The 20,704-nt window shown below is 42.2% G+C and overlaps 1 protein-coding gene across 5 annotated transcripts in view; it reads right to left on the bottom strand.

Moving 5' to 3' along the window:
• Positions 1–20,704, bottom strand: part of cnot2 (CCR4-NOT transcription complex, subunit 2) — a 184,480-nt gene that overhangs the window by 87,440 nt on the left and 76,336 nt on the right. For all 5 annotated transcript variants that reach the window (XM_068050411.1, XM_068050415.1, XM_068050412.1 and 2 more), the window contains one exon: positions 5,385–5,507. In XM_068050411.1, the coding sequence (XP_067906512.1) occupies positions 5,385–5,495 (111 nt within the window). In that variant the 5' untranslated portion in view covers positions 5,496–5,507. The remainder of the gene's footprint in view (positions 1–5,384; positions 5,508–20,704) is intronic.

Here is a 20,704-nt window from a genome sequence, read left to right as displayed (position 1 = left end):
CAACATTCCATTATTATAGCTGTACACTAGCTTTTAGAGACCTGTGAAAATTCATGACCTCGGAAAATGTCCTTAATAGAAGTGCAATGTTTCACACCCTTTATCCTCCAGCCTTTTATTCAGAGCTACCAGAGATGCATCCATTTCTTCTCATGGAAGAACTGGTTACAGAATAGAGGACCCAAATTCCCTTGCTCCTCCACATCTTAGTATATCAACATTAAGAAAAAAATCCATTTTGTCTTTGTCAGATCCAAAGTGGATGACCTCACAATTTCCCCATATTGAACTTTATCTGCCATCGTTTTCCCCATTCACTTAGTCTGTGTGACTTTGTAACTTCCTGGTTTCATCTGCACCATTACTGTGCATTCTTAGTGTCAGCTGCAAACTTAGATATACTCCCTGCACCTTCAGACAAGATTGAGAGTCAGAGTCATTTACAGCAAGCAGGCAGCCATTCAGCCCATCGAGTCCATGTCAGCTCTCTGTACAGCAATCCAGTTGGTCCCATTCCCCCCACTCTATTCCTGTAGGCCCTGCAAGTTTATTTCCTTCAACTGTCCATCCAATTTCCTTTTGAAATCATTGATTATCTACCCTCGTAGGCCGTGAGATCCAGGTCATTACCAGTTGCTGCGTAAAAATGTTCTTCCTCACATCACCTCTGCGTCTCTTGCACAAAACCTTAAATCTGTGTCCCTTAGTCCTTGTACCATCAGCTACTGGGAACAGCATTTTTTTTTTGTCCACCTTATCCAAACCTGTCATAATTATGTACAGTTCTATCAAATCTCCCCACAATCCCCTTTGCTCCAAGAAGAATTACCCTAGCTTCTCCAACCTAACGTAGCTAAAATCCTTCATACCTGGAACCATTTTGGTAAACCTCCTCGGCACTCTCTCAAAGACCCTCACATCCTTCCTGAAGTGTGGTGACCAGAACTGGACACAATACTCTAGTTTTGGCCTAACTAGAGCTTTATAAAAGGTTCAGCATAACTTCACTGCTTTTGTACTCAATGAAGCCTAAGATCCCATATGCTTTGCTGACCACTCTGTAAATATGTCCTGCCACCTTCAAAGATCTATGCACATACACCCCAGGTCCCTCAGTCCTTACACACTCTTTAGAACTGTGCCATTTAGTCTATCTGACCTTTACCCATCCCTTCTGCCAAAATGCATCACCTCACACTTCTCTGTATTAAATTCTATCTGCCACTCGTCTGCCCATTCCTCTAGCCTATCTATGCCCTGTTGCAGTCGATTTGTACCATACTCACTGTGTGCCACTCCTCCAAGTTTGTTATCATGGCAAATTTTGAAATGTTACTCTCTATTCCAATATCCAAATCACTTATACATAACAAAAAAAAGCACTGACCCTTGGGAAACACCACTGTCTACCATCCTCCAGTCTGAAAAATAATCATTTACCATGACTCGCTGTTTTCTGTCCTTAATGCAATTTTTTTTATCCAAGCTGACACTGACCCTCCTACTCCATGAGCCTCAGTTTTGTTAACCAGCCTTTTCTTAAAATGCAAATAGCTAACATCCACTGCATTCTCTTTATGAACCTTCTCTGTTACTTCATCAAAAAAATCAATTAGATTAATCAAGCACAATCTGATAGGGTGGCACAGTGACGCAGTGGTTAGCACTGCAGCCTCACAGCTCCAGCGACCCGGGTTCAATTCTGGGTGCTGCCTGTGTGGAGTTTGCAAGTTCTCCCTGTGTCTGTGTGGGTTTTCGCCCGGTGCTCCGGTTTCCTCCCACAGCTAAAGACTTGCAGGTTGATAGGTAAATTGGCCATTATAAATTGCCCCTAGTATAGGTAGGTGGTAGGGGAATATAGGGACAGGTGGGGATGTGGTAGGAATGTAGGGTTAGTATAAATGGGTGGTTGATGGTCGGCACAGACTCGATGGGCCGAAGGGCCTGTTTCAGTGCTGTATCAATAAATAAATATTGGCTATCCATAATTGGCTCAAACCTCTCCAAGTGTCTGTTGATTTTTTCCATGATTATTGTGTCTAAAACCTTGCCCACCACAAATGTTAAACTGACCAGCATGTAGTTACTAGGAATGTCTTTACACCCTTTCTTGAATACGGGTGTCACATGTCCCACTCTCCAATCCTCTGGCACCACCCCTATATCTAGGGAAGACTGGAAGATTAAGGTAAGCCCTGCCACTATCTCCACCTCCACTTCCTTTAGCAACCTTGGATGTAAGCCATCCGGACCAGACAAATTATCTACTCTAATCATAGCCAGCCTTTCCAGTACACCTGCCTCTCAATTTTCACCCCATCCATTACCTCTATCATCTCTGCTTCTACCAATATTTTGTCAGATTCATCTTCCTTAGTAAACACGATGCAAAATACTCATTAAGTATTCTAGCCTTGTCTTGTGCCTCTAAGCATATATCACTCACTTTGTCCTTAAGAGGCCCCACTCCACCTCTTACCATCCACTTACTATTCACGTACTGGTAGAAGATTTTTGGGTTCCCTTTTATGTTGACTGCCATTCTATTCTCATATTCTCTCTTTGCCAGTTGTATTTTCCTCTTCACTTCCTCTCTCAACTTTTCCCGATATATATTAATGACCTAGACCTTGGTGTGCAGGGCACAATTTCAAAGTCTGCAGATGATATGAAACTTGGAAGCATTGTGAACTGTGAGGAGGATAGTGTAGAACTTCAAAAGGACATAGACAAGTTGGTGGAATGGGCAGACAGGTGGCAGATGAAGTTCAATTCAGAGAAATGTGAAGTGATTCATTTTGGTCTGAAGAACATGGAGAGACAATATAGAATAAAGGGTACAATTCTAAAGGGGATGAAAGAGCAGAGGGACCTGGGTGTATATGTGCATAAGTCATTGAAGGTGGCAGGACAGGTTGAGACAGCGGTACATAAAGCATACAGTGTCTTGGGCTTTATTAATAGGGGCATAGAGTACAAGAGCAAGGAAGTTGTGTTGCACTTGCATAAGACACTAGTTTGGCCTCAGCTGGAGTATTGCGGCCAGTTTTGGGCACCGCACTTTAGGAAAGACGTGAGGGCATGGAGATAGTACAGAAAAGATTCATGAGAATGGTTCCAGGGATGAGGAATTTCAGTTATGAAGATAGATTGGAGAAGTTAGGACTGTTTTCCTTGGAGAAGAGAAGGCTGAAAGGTGATTTGAGAGAGGAATTCAAAATCATAAGGGGGCTGGACAGAGTAGATAGAGAGAAACTGTTCCCACTCGTGAAAGGATCGCGAACGAGAGGGCACAGATTTGAAGTATTTGGCAAGAAATGCAAAAGTGACATGAGGAAAAACTTTTTCATGCACCGAATGGTTAAGGTCTGGAATGCGTTGCCTGAGAACGTGGTGGAGGCGGGTTCAAATGAAGCATTCAAAAGGGAATTAGACAGTTATATGAAAAGGAAAAATGTGCAGGATTATGGGGAGAAAGCAGGGGAATGGAACTGTGGGAATTGCTCTTTCGGACAGCCAGTGTGGACATGATGGCCGAATGGCCTCCTTCTGTACTGTAACGATTCTGTGAACTTTGTATTTGACATGGTTCTCACTTGAAAAATTCACCTGACATGCATCATACACCTTCATTGTTTCTTTTGATCATATTCTCCATCTCCCTCGTCATCCAAGGAGCTCTGGCTTTGGTTCCCTTACCTTTCTCCCTTCTTGGAATGTATCTAAAACATCTCCTCCTTAAAGATGACCCATTGTTCCATTAGCAGTTTCGCCTGTCAGTCTTAGGTTCCATTTACCCTGGCTAGAGATTTTCTCATCCCATTGAAGTTAGTCCTTTTCCAATTTAGACGTTCTACTTCAGATTGCTCCTTGCTCTTCTCCACTACAAGTCTAAAATTTATGATACTATGATCACTCTTACTCAAGTGTTCCCCTATAGCCACTTGGTCCACCTCATTCCCCAGCACCAGATCCAACAATGCCTCCTTCCTAATTGGAGCGAGAACATATTCATGAAGGAAGTTCTCCTGAACACATTTCAGAAATTCCTCCCGCTCCTTACTCTTTACTCTAATACTATCCTAATCGATATTTAGATAAGTAAAGGCCCCCAATACCACCACTCTATAGTTATTGCAGCTTTCCTTGCAGATTTGTTATTCTATCTCTCACTATTTGGAGGCATATAGAATACCCCCAGAAATGTGATTATCTCCTTTTTGCTAATCAACTCTAACCAAAAGGATTCTGTCCTTGCCCCCTCAAGAACATCTGCTCTTTCCAACACTACAATGTCTTCCCTGATCTGTACTGCCACTCCACCTCCCTTTTTTTCTTTCCTTATCTTTTCTGAACACTTTGTATCCTTGAATATTAAGTGTCCAGCCCTCACCATTTTTAAGCCACGTTTCCATTATTGCCACTACATCATATTCCCACACGGCTATTTGTGCTTGTAGCAATGGTAGATGTCACATAAGGACACAGAAAGGTGATATATCAGAAGTGGAATGAGATTTGGTACAGCAAGGGCAGGATACCACAAAGGATCTCATGGGAACAAGGACAAAGACAGAAGGAATGGCAGCCATTGAGTAAATCAACAGAGGGCAAGAGGAGAGGGAGTTGGGAATTAAGAATGAGAGGGTAGACTTTTTTCAATGAGTGAAGGGTGATGGCAGAGGCGTTTGGAGATGAACAGGGGGTTGCTGCTATTCAGGGAAACAATGAAGTGGTCAGAAATAACCTTGTAAGACTGTGAAAGTTTGTCTTGAATGTTGATGGAAGGTGAGATCAAGTAACAACAGGAGGAGCAGTGGCAGCAGGAACTTGGGTGTTTGTTGAAAATACAGAAGGGGAATTATCACTCTGTGAAGAATCATTGAGGAAAATAGGGAAGCTATTTCAGTGAAGACAATAAATACCTTAAAAGAGAAACAGAGACTGCATGATCAGGTGAATCATAAATGCATACTGAAGCTCAATCGCACCTGACAAAAAGAGTACTGCAAACAAAATATACAGAAACTCACGTTTACGAGGTTATTAGTTGAGTGAATACAGCAAATCTACTAATGTATTTAAAAACTGCAAATGTAACTCGATTTATAACTGTGACTAGTAATTTTTCACAAATCATATAAATAACATTATAACACCCTCCTCTCAGTCATGGGATCCTAATAAGCATGCCATGTATCATGCAACATTCAGCTGCTTAAAATAGGAAAACACAGAATTAGGTACCATATGGAATGGGGGTACTTTAATGTGCAGTCAAGGAAGTCTGAGGGTAATGGATATTTAAATAATCCTTAAGTTTTCATGTTCACTGAATTGCTCACTACAAACATTTAATTCTAGATTTATAAACGTTTACTTACATCTTTTTCCGTTCGATGAGGGAACATTGAAGACTGGCTGTAATACAGACTTTCATCATGGTAATCACTCTCCACTCCCTCTACAAACTTCTTTCTCGCAGCACCAAACATGCTGTTTGTCACCTATTTCAAAAATAAAAATTTTTTAAAATCTTTTTTCTTTCGACATTTTGTTCACCATTTTGTGCATTGATACAAAAAGGTTACAGGAAAAATGGTATATTTTCATCTGAAATGCTTTCACGTTATACCAATTTGCTTCTTGTTCAATGATTTTGCCTAAAAATGTTTTTGCCATAACCATCATTTGACCCTTGTGCTCTACAGCCAAAATGCTCTCTCCAGACACAACCCAAGATGAAAGGGAAAAAAAATTGCAGAGGGTATTTTCAGTTGAAGAATATGTAGTACAAACATTTTACTCAATGATTATAGTTTCTGAACACCCAGTGAAAAATACATCTACAACAAAGCCACCTAAACTCACCATTACGCTAATAACAATATAGAAATAAAAAAAAATCTGTGTAAAAGATAGACCATGAATACTAATCTAATAGGAAAGTCTGGGTTTGCCTTTGCTGCCATAAACAGAATTACTGCATGACTAATTAGATGCAGGAATACACAACAGTAATTAAAAGTTCAGGGATATATACACAAGTATTTTGATCTCCAGATAGTTTCCATCTCTTATTGAATTTGAAGAGTTCAGATTTAATCCATTCGATTTTACCAGAGTATACAGTTTTCTGCTATTGTAAATGGCAAGCCTTTGAATGGATAACTTTATTTAATTAAGAAAGTACTTCAGACACATAATGATGCATCTAAAATATAAAAAATATATTACCTGTTGAAATGTAAAAACTTAGTTGCCTCAAGTTATATGCAAAGCCAATAAAGCCTCAGGAACAGAACAAGGAAAAGGAAGCAATTTTTGGGCACCATCAACCTGAGAAGTCCACAATAAAACAGGGAAACTTCAACTGTGCAAGGAGCCACTACAAAGACCTACCATTTTGAAAAATGAAAACATTATGCCAAGTTGTGTAAAACCACATTTTTGCTAATTAGTGACTTCCAATTATTTAAAAAAAATCACACAAGCACTCAGAAGTCACAGAATAGTGCCCTATGTGTGCACAAATGGAGCTTTACCTTTACCCACTTCATTACAAGTGGGCAGTAAAAGTCACAGCTCCGCATTGCTTTGAAAACAATAGTCCTTAACTAATGCACAGGTTTTTACTACAATATGTAACAAAAATATCCAATAACTGTCATCAACAATGTTATAGTCTGAAGCACAAATGTACAGAAATTCATGAGATGAATTCGGAGCACAAATTTGCTCATGAACAGCCAGGTTCATTTTCTACAATAATAATAAAACAGAAAATGTTGGAAATACTCAGCAGGTCAGGCAGCATCTCTGAAGAGAGAAACAGAGTTAACATTTCAGGTCAGATTTCCAGCATCCGCAGTATTTTGTTTTTGAATTAATTTTCTACAATCTTGAAGGAAAATTTGGGCAGACTCTTCAATTAGTTCTTATATCAAAATTGTTCCTCACGTGACTCCATAGGAGATTAAAAGGAAAAGTAACTCTATATATATCTTTGCCACAGGATTCACGAAATACAACATTTAACACAATTTATAGAACTCCAATGATCTCATCAACTACTTGTCCAACTGCGCTTTCAATCAATCATTTTTTCAAAGGTATTCACATTTTCATGCATTGGAAAAGCAACTCCTAACTGTCCTGGAATTTAATGAATACCAGCAAGAATGGCAACTAATAGAACCAAAGTTCTTTTACTTAGATATATAAAAATTAACCTGCCATACACTCCATCACATTATGGGCACCTGTGGGCAATTAGGGGAAAGGGGGCATGAATAAAAAGATCAGTGATATGGAATTGCCCTGAGCACTGCATTCAAGGCCATAGCACTGTCAGACGCCTGAATCAAACTTGAAATTATAGACCAGATGGCATCCAAAATAGGCATCAGTGGATGTCTCTATCTTTGAAAACTGATATGTTATACCATTCAGCATTTTACCATACCTTGTTGCAAAATACAAGCACTTAATTATTTTTGCAGGTCATTTACTGAACTATACTGCATACATCCTGCGTTTTGTACCAACACCATGTATTTCATATCGCATTGCTATGAGCCTTAAAATCAAGATTGATTAGCTGAGCAAGTATAAAGAGGTGACTTCATCTGAAGAGACAGCCAAATGTCTCTGAACGCAAATTGGTTGATATACCATCTGATCTTTATCACGGATCCGAACCCTTAAATTTTCACCAAATAATACTTGCGGGAAAGCATAGGATAATTCAGTTTATAGAATGTCCTTGCATTATACCAAGGAGTAAGATAAGTACATGTTACAAAGCAGCTTTCCAAAGAACAGTGCCTCAGCTTTTCTTGGTCATTTTCGAGATCTGCAAGTACGTCTTTTGACACAGGCACAATGTTTCAGCTGAGGCCTGGCTCCCTGAATGCATTTTCCCCTCTGTTCTACAACTTGGCATCCAAACAAAAAGGAATGCCTTCAATTAATTCTGAGCAATGTAACAGTTAGTGGAACTGCAAAACCTCCTGGGTGTCATATCTCTTGGTGACAACTACTCCAGTATAACTTCTATACAAAAGCATTAAGATAGTAGAAATTGTTTTCAAGGTAGATGATACACTGAGGTAGTACTCTGCACAGCAAACATTGAGGTAGATTTTTCTCACTGTATATTGTAATAGCAAAGATGTGTGCATTTTTGAGAGGTTTCCCATCCATGAATAAAAATTAGTTTTATCTTTGCTTAAATCCCAGTGATGGAAAAATACTGAAGATTGGAAAACGAGGCAGGTTAATTACAACAACAACAGCTCATAATCCATAGCTATGCACTATCCAATTTTACCCTGTTGTCATTATCATCCTGTAATTCTTCCTACATTTTTATGGCAATTGATTTCTGCTCTCAGAAATGAGGTTGCAGGACTGCTCTGATTCAAATTTCAGAAGGAAATTAGAGACTGAAAAATTTAGACATATCTTAGGCAGCTAGACGATTCCCTGGCCTCAGCAGCCAACTAATGGTCACTCTGACATTCAATATTTGCTGAGGGTACTTTATCATAAAGCAGCAAAAATAATTCACAGATAAAGATAGTAGTGGATTTTCTGTCTTAGTGCACTGTATTCATTACAATGTATGTTGCAGCCAAGGAATATGAACAACTTTTACATTTTAGTTTTCAAAATTCCCTCATTCAATTCGTCCTGCTCCCTGCCTGACATCACTTGACGACTACAAAAACAGTATTACACAGGGCTCTGCTTCACACTGCTTAAGAAACTGGGTCAGGATGCAGGTGGACAGGAAAGCACAGCTGAGGCTGCTCAATCCAATCACTTTTAAAATGGTGGCCTTGGTGAGCTGAAGTGTTCTTCTTTGGCCTCCTTATCTCGAGAGACAATGGATAAACGCCTGGAGGTGGTCAGTGGTTTGTGAAGCAGCGCCTGGAGTGGCTATAAAGGCCAATTCTAGAGTGACAGGCTCTTCGACAGGTGCTGCAGAGAAATTTGTTTGTCGGGGCTATTACACAGTTGGCTCTCCCCTTGCGCGTCTGTCTTTTTTCCTGCCAACTGCAAAGTCTCTTCAACTCGCCACACTTTAGCCCCGTCTTTATGGCTGCCCGCCAGCTCTGGTGAACGCTGGCAACTGACTCCCACGACTTGTGATCAATGTCACAGGATTTCATGTCGCGCTTGCAGACGTCTTTAAAGCGAAGACATGGACGGCCAGTGGATCTGATACCAGTGGCGAGCTCGCTGTACAATGTGTCTTTGGGGATCCTGCCATCTTCCATGCGGCTCACATGGCCAAGCCATCTCAAGCGCCGCTGACTCAGTAGTGTGTATAAGCTGGGGATGTTGGCCGCCTCGACGACTTCGGTGTTGGAGATACGGTCCTGCCACCTGATGCCAAGTATTCTCCGGAGGCAGCGAAGATGGAATGAATTGAGACGTCGCTCTTGGCTGACATACGTTGTCCAGGCCTCGCTGCCATAGAGCAAGGTACTGAGGACACAGGCCTGATACACTCGGACTTTTGTGTTCCGTGTCAGTGCGCCATTTTCCCACACTCTCTTGGCCAGTCTGGACATAGCAGTGGAAGCCTTTCCCATGCGCTTGTTGATTTCTGCATCTAGAGACAGGTTACTGGTGATATTTGAGCCTAGGTAGGTGAACTCTTGAACCACTTCCAGAGCGTGGTCGCCAATATTGATGGATGGAGCATTTCTGACGTCCTGCCCCATGATGTTCGTTTTCTTGAGGCTGATGGTTAGGCCAAATTCATTGCAGGCAGCCGCAAACCTGTCGATGAGACTCTGCAGGCACTCTTCAGCGTGAGATGTTAAAGCAGCATCGTCAGCAAAGAGGAGTTCTCTGATGAGGACTTTCCGTACTTTGGACTTCGCTCTTAGACGGGCAAGGTTGAACAACCTGCCCCCTGATCTTTTGTGGAGGAAAATTCCTTCTTCAGAGGACTTGAACGCATGTGAAAGCAGCAGGGAGAAAAAAATCCCAAAAAGTGTGGGTGCGAGAACACAGCCCTGTTTCATGCCACTCAGGATAGGAAAGGGCTCTGATGAGGAGCCACCATGTTGAATTGTGCATTTCATATGGTCATGGAATGAGGTGATGATACTTAGTAGCTTTGGTGGGCATCCGATCTTTTCTAGTAGTCTGAAGAGACCACGTCTGTTGACGAGGTCAAAGGCTTTGGTGAGATCAATGAAAGCAATGTAGAGGGGCATTTGTTGTTCACGGCATTTCTCCTGTATCTGACGAAGGGAGAACAGCATGTCAACGGTCGATCTCTCTGCACGAAAGCCACACTGTGCCTCAGGGTAGACGCGCTCGGCCAGCTTCTGGAGCCTGTTTAGAGCGACGCGAGCAAAGACTTTCCCCACTATGCTGAGCAGGGAGATTCCACGGTAGTTGTTGCAGTCACCGCGGTCACCTTTGTTTTTATAGAGCTGAAGTGTATGCTTGGCATTTCCTCTTCAAACATGCTTTAACACATATCTGTCCACATTAATAGCCATCTGTCAATTTGTAGCTAATCTGCTCAACAGGTCAAGATCTTTTGAAAGCTCTCTCTGTGTAAATTTGGCACCTTGCCACAGCAAATGTTATATTAGTAGTACTATTCTCCCCATTGCCTATGACTAGTGAACAACTGGGGCCAAGCACAGATGCAAACTGTTGACAAGCCCCTTTACAAATCGAAGTAAACTATAGCCACTGGATCACTATTTATCCAAGTGTCTTTTGAAAGTTACTACTGAACCACCCTTTCAACCAGTATATTCCAGGTTCTAAAAATTGCGTAAAAATATTCTCACCATGTCTCTGGTTCTTTTGCCAATTAACTTAATTCTTTGTTGTCTGTTTTTTTATTCGTTCATGGGATATTGGCATCACTGGCCAGGCCAGCATTTATTGCCCATCCCTAAGTGCCCTTGAGAAGTGGTGGTGATCTGCCTTCCTGAACCACTGCAGTCCTTGATGTGTAGGTACACCCACAGGGCTGTTAGGAAGGCAGTTCCAGGATTTTGACCCAGCGACAGTGAAGGAATGGTGATATAGTTCCAAGTCAGGATAGTGTGTGACCTGGAGGGGAACTTGCAGGTGGTGGTGTTCCCATGTATCCACTGCCCTTGTCCTTCCAGGTGGCAGAGAGGTAGAGGTTGCGGCTTTGGAAGGTGCTGTCGAAGGAGTCTTGGCAAGTTGCTGCAGTGCATCTTGTAGATGGTACACACTGCTGCCACTATGCGTCAGTGGTGAAGGGAGTGAATGTTGAAGGTGGTGGATGGGGTGCCAATCAAGTGGGCTGCTTTGTCCTGGATGGTGTTGAACTTCTTGAGTGTTGCTGGAGCTGCATCCATCCAAGCAAGTGAAGAATATTCCATCACACTCACATACAACTTGTGCCTTGTAGATGGTGGACAGTCTTTGGGGAGTCATGTGGTGAGTTACTCGCCAAAGAATTCCCAGCCCCTGACCTGCTCTTGTAGCCACAGCATTTACACGGCTGGTCCAGTTCAGTTTCTGGTCAATGGTGACCCCCAGGATTACTGACCCACCTGCCAGTAGAAAGACTTTGTCCTTATTGTGATAGATTTTTTGTTTGGATGCAAACTGCTCTCCTGATCAGTCACCATACTTGTTCGGGTTCAGTTACCTTCTCAAAAAATTCAAAACAAATGAGTATTGAGCTGCTACTTCTGAATTCATGCCAACTACTATGTATGGCCTTAGTCATTTCAGATGTGCACGGTGTATAATGCTCAAGCATTTTCTCCACTACATATGTTGGATTAATTGTTCCACACTGCACAGCTTCATTCCTACTCCTTACCCACCCCCTTAAATCTATATTTTCGAGCCTCCAATTTTCCTGTACAGCTTCTAACAAGATTTACCAGTGCCTCAACCATCTCCTTTGTTACTACCTTAAAATTTCAATGTAAATCCCATCACATCCACATACTTAAGTCTATGAATTTTGTTTTTCCTAACACTTGTCTCAACCTCTCCATTGTACATCAGATATCCAATCTTAGCTGAATAAACATTGGCAAGACTGAAGCCATCATCTCCAGTCCCCTGATTCCATCCCAATCCCAGTCACATTCTCAAGTTAAATCAGACTGTTTGCTACCATGGTCCTATTTGACCTTAATCCTAACACCATAATCTTTGTCTTCACAAAGACCATCCTATCCCTACAACCTCATGGATGACAGTCCACTTTCTGTTCTAACTCTGGTCTTCTGAGCATGCCTTCCCTACCTTTGTTCCACAATCCACAACACAATTTAGAGCCATCCAGGCAGTACACTTGAACATTCTCCCTAAATTCTTTTACCTTTCTATCTCTGTTTCTACCTTCAAAATCATCCTGAGATCTACCTTATTTGACCATGCCTTCAGTCAACTCCAGTAATCTTACCCTACTGCTGAATGTCCATTCTCTGTGCCCTGGGACCTTTACGTTAGAAACATTTGTATACATATTATATTGTTACGACCGAGGCGGGAGAAGGGCACTGTCTTTTCTAATTCCCTTCTCTATAAATATCAATGTCTTTTTAAATGTTTACCCAGTTACCAATATGGTCAATCATATATTCTACTCTTTATCCCAGAATAAAATACATCAACCAGGTTTCTTTAATAAACAAGAAAATTATCAGTATATTATAAAACAAGACTTATCCAGTAAAGAAGCAAAGCATTAACACACAGATTGAAATATGAAAGTTCCCTTTTTAAATTACCCCCCACCACACACACACATACATACATACTGGTTAAAGAAAAATAAGAAATTTTCTCTGCAGAGGTCCTTTACAAAAAAGACAAAAAAGAAGAATACTTTGGACATATACTTGCTAATTCCTGACCCAAAAAAAAGATATGGAATGATGTCAGTTGTCCCTTTTGGTCGGGCATTCGGGTATATGGAGATGGATCTTTTCAGAAGCAATTCGTTCTGGAGAGGTCGAGAAATAGTCTGATAGGATTTCCAGGAGAAATGTGGCATCAGGGGTTTCAGTTATCACACTTTGGATTTGCAGGGTTTTTTCAAAGAGGTAGAGAAAGAGGAACTGACACACTGGATTTCTCCAAGTCTCTCAGAGAAGTGCAGGAAAGATGAGCTGAGGGTTTCATTCAGCAGGCTACAAAATCAACTGCTTTTCAATACTGTCCACACCCCAACTGAACCAAAACAATATCTCCGAAGCAAAACCACCTCCTGACCCTCATAAATCTTGACATGTCACTTCTCTGTAAACAACCCCCCCAAGTCACCAAGGTTTCTGTTGTTTATTTATTTTAAGGCATGTGATATCCAGTAAAGGTTGTTTTTGAACATCTCAAGTGTCCTTTCAGTGAACTTTCAACAAAAAAGCAAAGACAAACATCTATGAAATCCTCAGTCTCCCAAAATGAATCCATTTCCACACTTTAAATATGAGTCCTCAAAAATATTTAACAAAAAATGGAAGCAACTTCATAACAATATACACATACACGGACATATTGTAGATTGTTGAACCAAAATGCTGAGTCTCAAATTTGACTATTGTCTTCTTTTATGAAAACTTGATGTGCAAAATCTACTAAACCCACCTGCCATTTCTTAACCCCTTATAATCTCTCTTCCTGACTAAATAACCCAACTATTACTTGATCCTCTATTATCTTTATTTGCAACTAATCTTTTTAAAAGACCCATCTGGTGATTAAGAACCATCATTATGCATATACAGCTTAAAAGGCTATCTTCTCCTGCTGTTACAGAGAACTAGAAGATACAAAATAATTAAAAGTCATCCCAGCAGAATGCAGATCTCTAAAATGTTCATTTTAATGACCAACAGGTTTGTGAGAGAGAAGGAGCAGCAATGTCTAATCAGCAGTTCTGATGAAAGGTCACTGACCTGAAAAGTTAACTCTGCTTCTCTCTCCACAGATGCTGCCAGACCTGCTGTGTTTTTCCAGCATTTCTTTGTTTTTATTTCAGATTTCCAACATCTGCAGTATTTTGCTTTTATTATTACAGTAATGTCTGATCTTTGGTCCTTTTATGTACAGCTCCAGTCTCGACTGAGATCTGCTCTAAAACGAGTGCTCTAAAATCAAGTGCAAGATAGGCTGACCTTGTCGGTGCTCATAGTTGCTGTGATACTGGAATGCACCAAGGACAACAGAACATTCTTTCGTTTCACATGTGAATTTAATTATAAAACTTTTTAAAAAGGGTATCAGCACTATAATCAGAGAACAAATGCAGGACATTTTGATAGGGTGAGGTGACAGAAAAAAGAATTGCCTCTTCAATAGAGAACACATTTTTTGTCCACATTGAGGCTAAGTTGACCTGAGCCACTCTTCCATATTTATTATTGGTGGATTCAGAGCTGTGGAAGCAGGTTTTGTACAAACCCTGTTACTCATTGATTGATGATTGTCACAAGTGTATGCATGTTTTAGACTCAGTATACCAACCAACATTTAAAGTTAAAACAAAGTTGGACAGCATAATGACAGCATTAACATTTCTCAAAATGCTTTTTTTTGGCACGCAACATTCTATACCATTGCTCATTTAAAAAAATAAAAGTGGAAAGGATGTCTTTCAAGTTGGAGCAGTCCCCTATGTGACCAGCATTGCAGCTTTTCTTTTATGAATGTAATTTTCATTGAATAATGACACAAACCTCTAATAAATTCTGGCTGTTATGATCTTGTACACCAAAAAAGCTGCATTAGTTGGAGTCCATTTTTGAAAAATCTAGCATGTAAATATGCGAGCATTGCTATCAGATAATTCACATGAACAATTGCAATTCTTTAATTGTTGGTGCAGTACTTGCTCATGTATTGACAATAAATTAATTCTGTAATATACTGCTACAGAATTAACACGCAATGAAAAACATTGTTGCAAATTTGACACTCATGAATTGGGACACCTAATATGATACATGCCACAGGTTCCTAATGTAGTTATTTGCATCACATTGTTACATGTTCAGATACTGTACTAGCACTTTTATTAATTTTCTGATCAGGGCCAAATACTTACAGAAAATTTAACAGCATGACCTAATTACCATTAACTGAGAACACTCTGCCCATCAGGCAGATCCATCTCTGATATTACTGTTTTATATTATTGTACAATTTGGAAGGAGACTCTGGATTACTTCGTGCTTAGATGTGACAGCAAATTTTAACATTATCTGACATACACAAGTTCCTTGCACCAAATATGTAAACTGCTACTAAGACAAATGTTTTTATGAAAAGTGGTTTATACAAGGCTGAAATATAAGTTGATAAAGAAATTTAGTGAGAGATAGAAAATGTAAGATGAAATTTCAGTTGGAGGTAATATACACCTTTAAAAAAAAAAATCACTTGGGCCACAGGGAATGTAGCACTTTGCTGGACAGAAATTTCCAACACACAGATTTTGTACTTCAAATCTAAACAGACAATTATCTATCACAAAAATGATGTGCATCACTGATACAGTAAAAATGAGCAGACTTAAGAAGGTCACAATTAGCAAACTGGGGTGAAAAAAACAAACGTCTCTTAAATAAAAGTCATACTGAGCCACCCTCCAAACATCATCTGTATTACAAGTAGAGACATGTGGCAGGTATGGCAAAGCAGACAAAACATAGCTCGATTAGTAATAGATGGACAAAAAAAAAAGTTTGCGTGCATGCATGCTGAGAATGAACAAAATCAACTGAGAGTCCCCCTGCCCCTTCAAGATGAATAACCTTGTGACAATCCTAATATAGGTGCATATGTGGATTTGGACATGGTACCAGACTACTGTCAGTGCCTGTGGAACTATATCCCAAAATGTTAACTCCTTCTAGTGAAGAGAAAGAGGAGAAATTTAAAACAAATCTTCAGAAACAGTTCCCTTGGTGACATAGGTACTACTATAGGGTAAAGCCTGGCTACCTGACCCGAATCCGACTAGACCCAACTACATGTGTCGGGGTCGGGTTGGACAGTGCTGCCTCCGGGAACTCATGGGATCAGGCTCACCCATGATCCCCCACAACTCGATCTGCAGGAATAGCCTGCTGCCAGAAAGGATGAACAGGATCACAAGTACTACCATTTGGACAAGTTAGAGCACAATAACATATTTGATATCATTAAATTTTTTGTGATATTCGTGTCGGGTCAGGTTGGGCGCAAAAAAAAATGACAGGACTCGGGCCCAGGTCGGGTCCGAGTTGGCTGTTGTCAGGTCGGGCCCGGGTCGGGTTTCAATTTTATACCAGAGCAGGCCTTTACTACAGGGTATTACGACCAAGGTGGGAGGAGTGCACTGTCTTTCTCTAGTTCCACTTCTCCACAGGTCACAACATATATTTAAATGTTTACCCAGTTACTGATATGGCCAAATTATATACTCTATTTTTATTTCAGAATAAAATCCACCAACCAGGTTTCTTTAATGAAGAACAAAATTATCAATTTATTATAAAACAAGATGCATTCAGTAAAGATGCATAGCATTAACAAACAGACTGAAATATAAAAGTTCCCTTCAGACTTAGCCCAGCACACGCGCACACACATCGATTAAAGACAAGATAAGGAGGTTTTCTCTGCAGAGATCGCTTTACAAAATGTCAGGCAAACTCCCCACCTGCCAAGACTGAGGCACACAGGATTTTGCCACATAAATATTAGTACTTAAAAATTGCAAGTTCCTGACTGGGAAGATATTTGCATAGTAACAGAGAGTGTTGAAACAATGGGGACCCAGTAGTTGCTTCTCCAATACACAGAAGTGGTCAGACCAGTTTTAGTCACATGACTAATTGGCTGTTGCAGAGGTTTGAACTAAGAGTTTTAAACTGGAGAAAACAGTACTTGAGATCAGAAAGCTCCTGGTTTGAGAAGACCTCTCCTCTCCTACCTGCTCATCTCTCAGGGAGGGAACTGAAACCATTGAAGACACGTAAACTCAGAGAGATAAAAATATCCTACGAATATTGGGCCCCAACAAAACGCAAGCTCATATCTTCAATCAAGGACTACAGTGAGCTCGAGAAACAGTAACAAGATATTGCCTCAAACTGTTCTACTTATCTTTTCTTCTGCTCGTTCCTGTCCCATGTGTGTATCGCGTGTGCACCTCATATATCCGTGGGCATTAACTGCATTAGAGTTTAAGTTTAAGGTTTAATAAATTTAATCTTTCTTCTTTAAACCACAGAAAGCCTGTTTGTGCTCATTTCTTTGCCTTATAATTGGAAAGTTGTGAACAAGGATTCACAATAGGGGAGCTCAAAACAGTGTGTTTACAAGAAGACCAGGTGAAGATGGCTGCATTTGCTGACAACGCAACCACTAGGTGGTGCTGTACTGGCACAAGCGCAAATGTAGCCTGTTCCTCTAAAATGTCACAGTCTGCGACATTCAGGCAGCTGCCATGACTAAAGATGGCGCTGCTCAAATAAACACAACAAGGCAACGTAAATCCATGGCAGCACACAATGGCCGGAGAGAGCGGGCGGGGGAAGCAGGGAGAGCGCGGGCGGGGGGAAGCAGGGAGAGCGCGGGCGGGGGGAAGCAGGGAGAGCGCGGGCGGGGGGAAGCAGGGAGAGCGCGGGCGGGGGGAAGCAGGGAGAGCGCGGGCGGGGGAAGCGGGGAGAGAGTGGGCGGGGGAAATGGGAGTGAACGGCCGGGGTGGGGGGGAGCGGGGAGCGAGCGGCCAGCAGTCAGTGACCGGGGGGGTGCTCTCTCCCCACTTCCCCCACACCCCGCGTTACATGATGACGTCATTTGCACATGCGCCAACCAGCCCTGGCAATGTGAAACGCCGTGCACGCGCAGAGAGCAGGAGCCCCTTTGCGCATATGCGCAACTTGCCGCAGTCTGATGACGCCCGCGGCCAGCTGCATTGTCAGGAATCACTTCGTAAGTTAAAGCACTGTCTGTGGAGGAGTGGAGGAGTTGAGGAAAATGGCTGAGCAGTGTGGGATCACTGTACGTGGCAAGGCTAGGAAGTCTGAACTCCTAAGGCTAGTGGCCAACCATTTTTCCCTTGAATCTGAAGAAACAAACAGGATTAGAAGCAGAATCCAACAGGGTATTGTTAGCAAAGATACAAATGGAACAAAGGAAACTTGAATTTGAGGAGAGAGGGAGAAAGAAAGGCCTTCCAAAAGGAACATGAAGAAAATGAAAAGTAGGAAGGAGAGAGAGAGAGAGAGAGAGAAAGAAAGAGAAAAAGAATATTCCGGAAAGAATGTGAAGAATGAGAGTTGAAGTGGCTTGAGTTAACTAAGGGTGACAGAGTAGCCCTAGTGAGAGCATGGCCAATATGGAGGAACACAATTCAGGACTGGGTACAAGATTGCTAAACCTCGCCTAACTAATTCCAAAATTCAATGAGGAAGATGTGGAAGCGTTTTTCAGGTCCTTCGAGAAACTGGCAAGGCAGCTAAAATGGCCAGCTGAGACCTGGTCTCTTTTATTGCAAAGCAAGCTAACCAGAAAAGCCCATGAGGTTTATTCCTTGTTGCCAGATGAGAGTTCACCAAATTATGAACTGCCCAAAAATGCTATCCTCGGGGCATATGAATTAGCACCTGAAGCTTATCGCCAAAAGTTCAGAACCTACAAAAAGCAAGCCAATCAAACTTATCTGGAGTTTGAAAGAAGTAAGCAGCTGGCTTTTGACCTGAGTGGCTGAGGGGTTTAAAAATACAGCTTAGCGATGTGACTCTCAGAGAAGTAATTCTGTTAGAGGAATTTAAAAACACTCTCCCATTCTCAATAAAAACCCATGTGGGTTCAGGTAGCCTGGCAAAAGGCCGTTCTGGCCGATGAGTTTGCTTTAATTTATAAGTTTGTTTCCCAGGGGAGAACCTTTCCTAATCACCCCCACAAATCCGAAAAAGGCAAAGGGTGGGAAGGTGATATCTGCCCAGGTAGTCCTGGAACAGAAAAGAAAGCAGGAGACACGGGGGCACTCCTCCAGTCAAAAAAGGTGCTGTGAGCAAGAGTGAGACCCGGAGACCTGTGTGCTTCCATTGTAATAAGGCAGGGCATTTAAAAGCTGACTGCTGGAAACTAAAGGGAAACCGGTAGGGTAAATCAGGGCGCACCCGCTCAGCGAAGACAAGGGCCTGACGGAAAACACGGAACAGGCTGTGGTTTTGACTGCAGTAAGGGTGCAACCCAGGAAGCTTACTAAGCCCAGTACAGGAAAAGTTAATAGGATTCCTCGAGGTTATCAGGGTTTTGTATTTGAAGGGAAAGTCACCCCATATCCCTCGAGTGGGGCAAGCAAGCCCATAGTGATTCTCAGGGACACAGGGGCCACTAGATCCCTTTTACTGGGAAAAGGCCAGACTTTTCCCCCAGAGATTGCAGTGAACACCAAAATGATGGTGAATGGTATTGGAGGGCAGTGTATGCCTGTACCTGTACACCGGGTGCACCTGGAGCGCGACCTAGTTTTGGAACCGGTGACTGTAGGGATTGACCCTAGTTTGCCTGTGGATGGGGTTGACCTGCTCCTAGGTAATAATCTGGCGGAGGTGAAGGTGGTAGCCCCCCCAGTAGTGAAAGAAAGGTCGCAGGAGATCAGACAGACAGGGCAGTGGCAGGAAACGGTCCCCTGCAGAGCCCCTGAATGAGTAGTAGGCCAGGCCCTGATCAAACCAGCTCCCCCAGAAAAGACTGCATTGGCACTGCAGGCAAATGACCATGAGGTCTGCCTGTCTGAGACTTTCTTTGGAAAGTTAGGAGACTCGGGGAATGAATTAAATGGATTTTCCCGAGGTGAGGCTCAGTGCAATGACCCAGTATTGCAAGAGTTAGCACAGGCTACCCAGTCTGAAAGTCAAGCAGAGGGAGTCCCTGATTGCTACTATTTGAAGAATGAGGTACTGATGAGGAAATGGAGTTCTCCTCACAGACCTGAGGGCCAGGAGTGGACAGTAGTTCACCAGTTAGTGGTGCCACAGAGGTACTGGGGAGAAATATTAAGAAGGGCCCATGAGACTACAGTAGCTTTACATGCCGGTATACAAAAGATCAAAGCCCGCATAAGACAGCAGTTTGACTGATCAAAACTGCACTAAGATGTGGCGGAGTACTGCAGGAGTTTCCACATGTGCCAGGTTGAGGGGAAACCCCAACCCACAATGAAACCTGCACCCCGAAGTCCTGTACCGGTGTTAGGAGGACCCTCCAGCAGAGGGCTGGTGAACTGTAAGGGACCCCCGCCGAGAACAAAATGGGACAGGCAGGAACATGGCTGGCAGAAGTTTAGAAAGAGAAGGGGAAAAAGTGACCAAGAGGGCAGGGTAAAGGAAGTCTGGGAAGAATCCCGGATGAAAACCCCCACTGTCTGGTCAACCAACCCCGAAAAATATGAAAAGTTAGATCCCACATCCTCCTATGTAAATTCAGACTCTAGAAGCACACCACTAGAGTTGTTAACAGCATTTAAAGGAACCTGCAGAGACAAAGAGAGACCTCTAGGGGGCAGAGAAACCATGAGGGTGATGCATCGCCTAGCCGAAGTATCACAGGAGAATGCAGTTAAGTCTGCACAAATACCTGCAGGTAGGAGTGTCCCAGGGAACAAAGGGGAGAGTAACAGAGACTCCTCCCCCACAGTCAGAGGAAACGGGAACCATCCATCAGAGTTCAT

This window comes from Heterodontus francisci, chromosome 18 (genome assembly GCF_036365525.1).
Source record: "Heterodontus francisci isolate sHetFra1 chromosome 18, sHetFra1.hap1, whole genome shotgun sequence".
NCBI lineage: Eukaryota > Metazoa > Chordata > Chondrichthyes > Heterodontiformes > Heterodontidae > Heterodontus > Heterodontus francisci.
The sequence above is the reverse complement of the archived record's forward strand: the minus strand, read 5'-3'. Positions and strand labels throughout refer to the sequence as shown.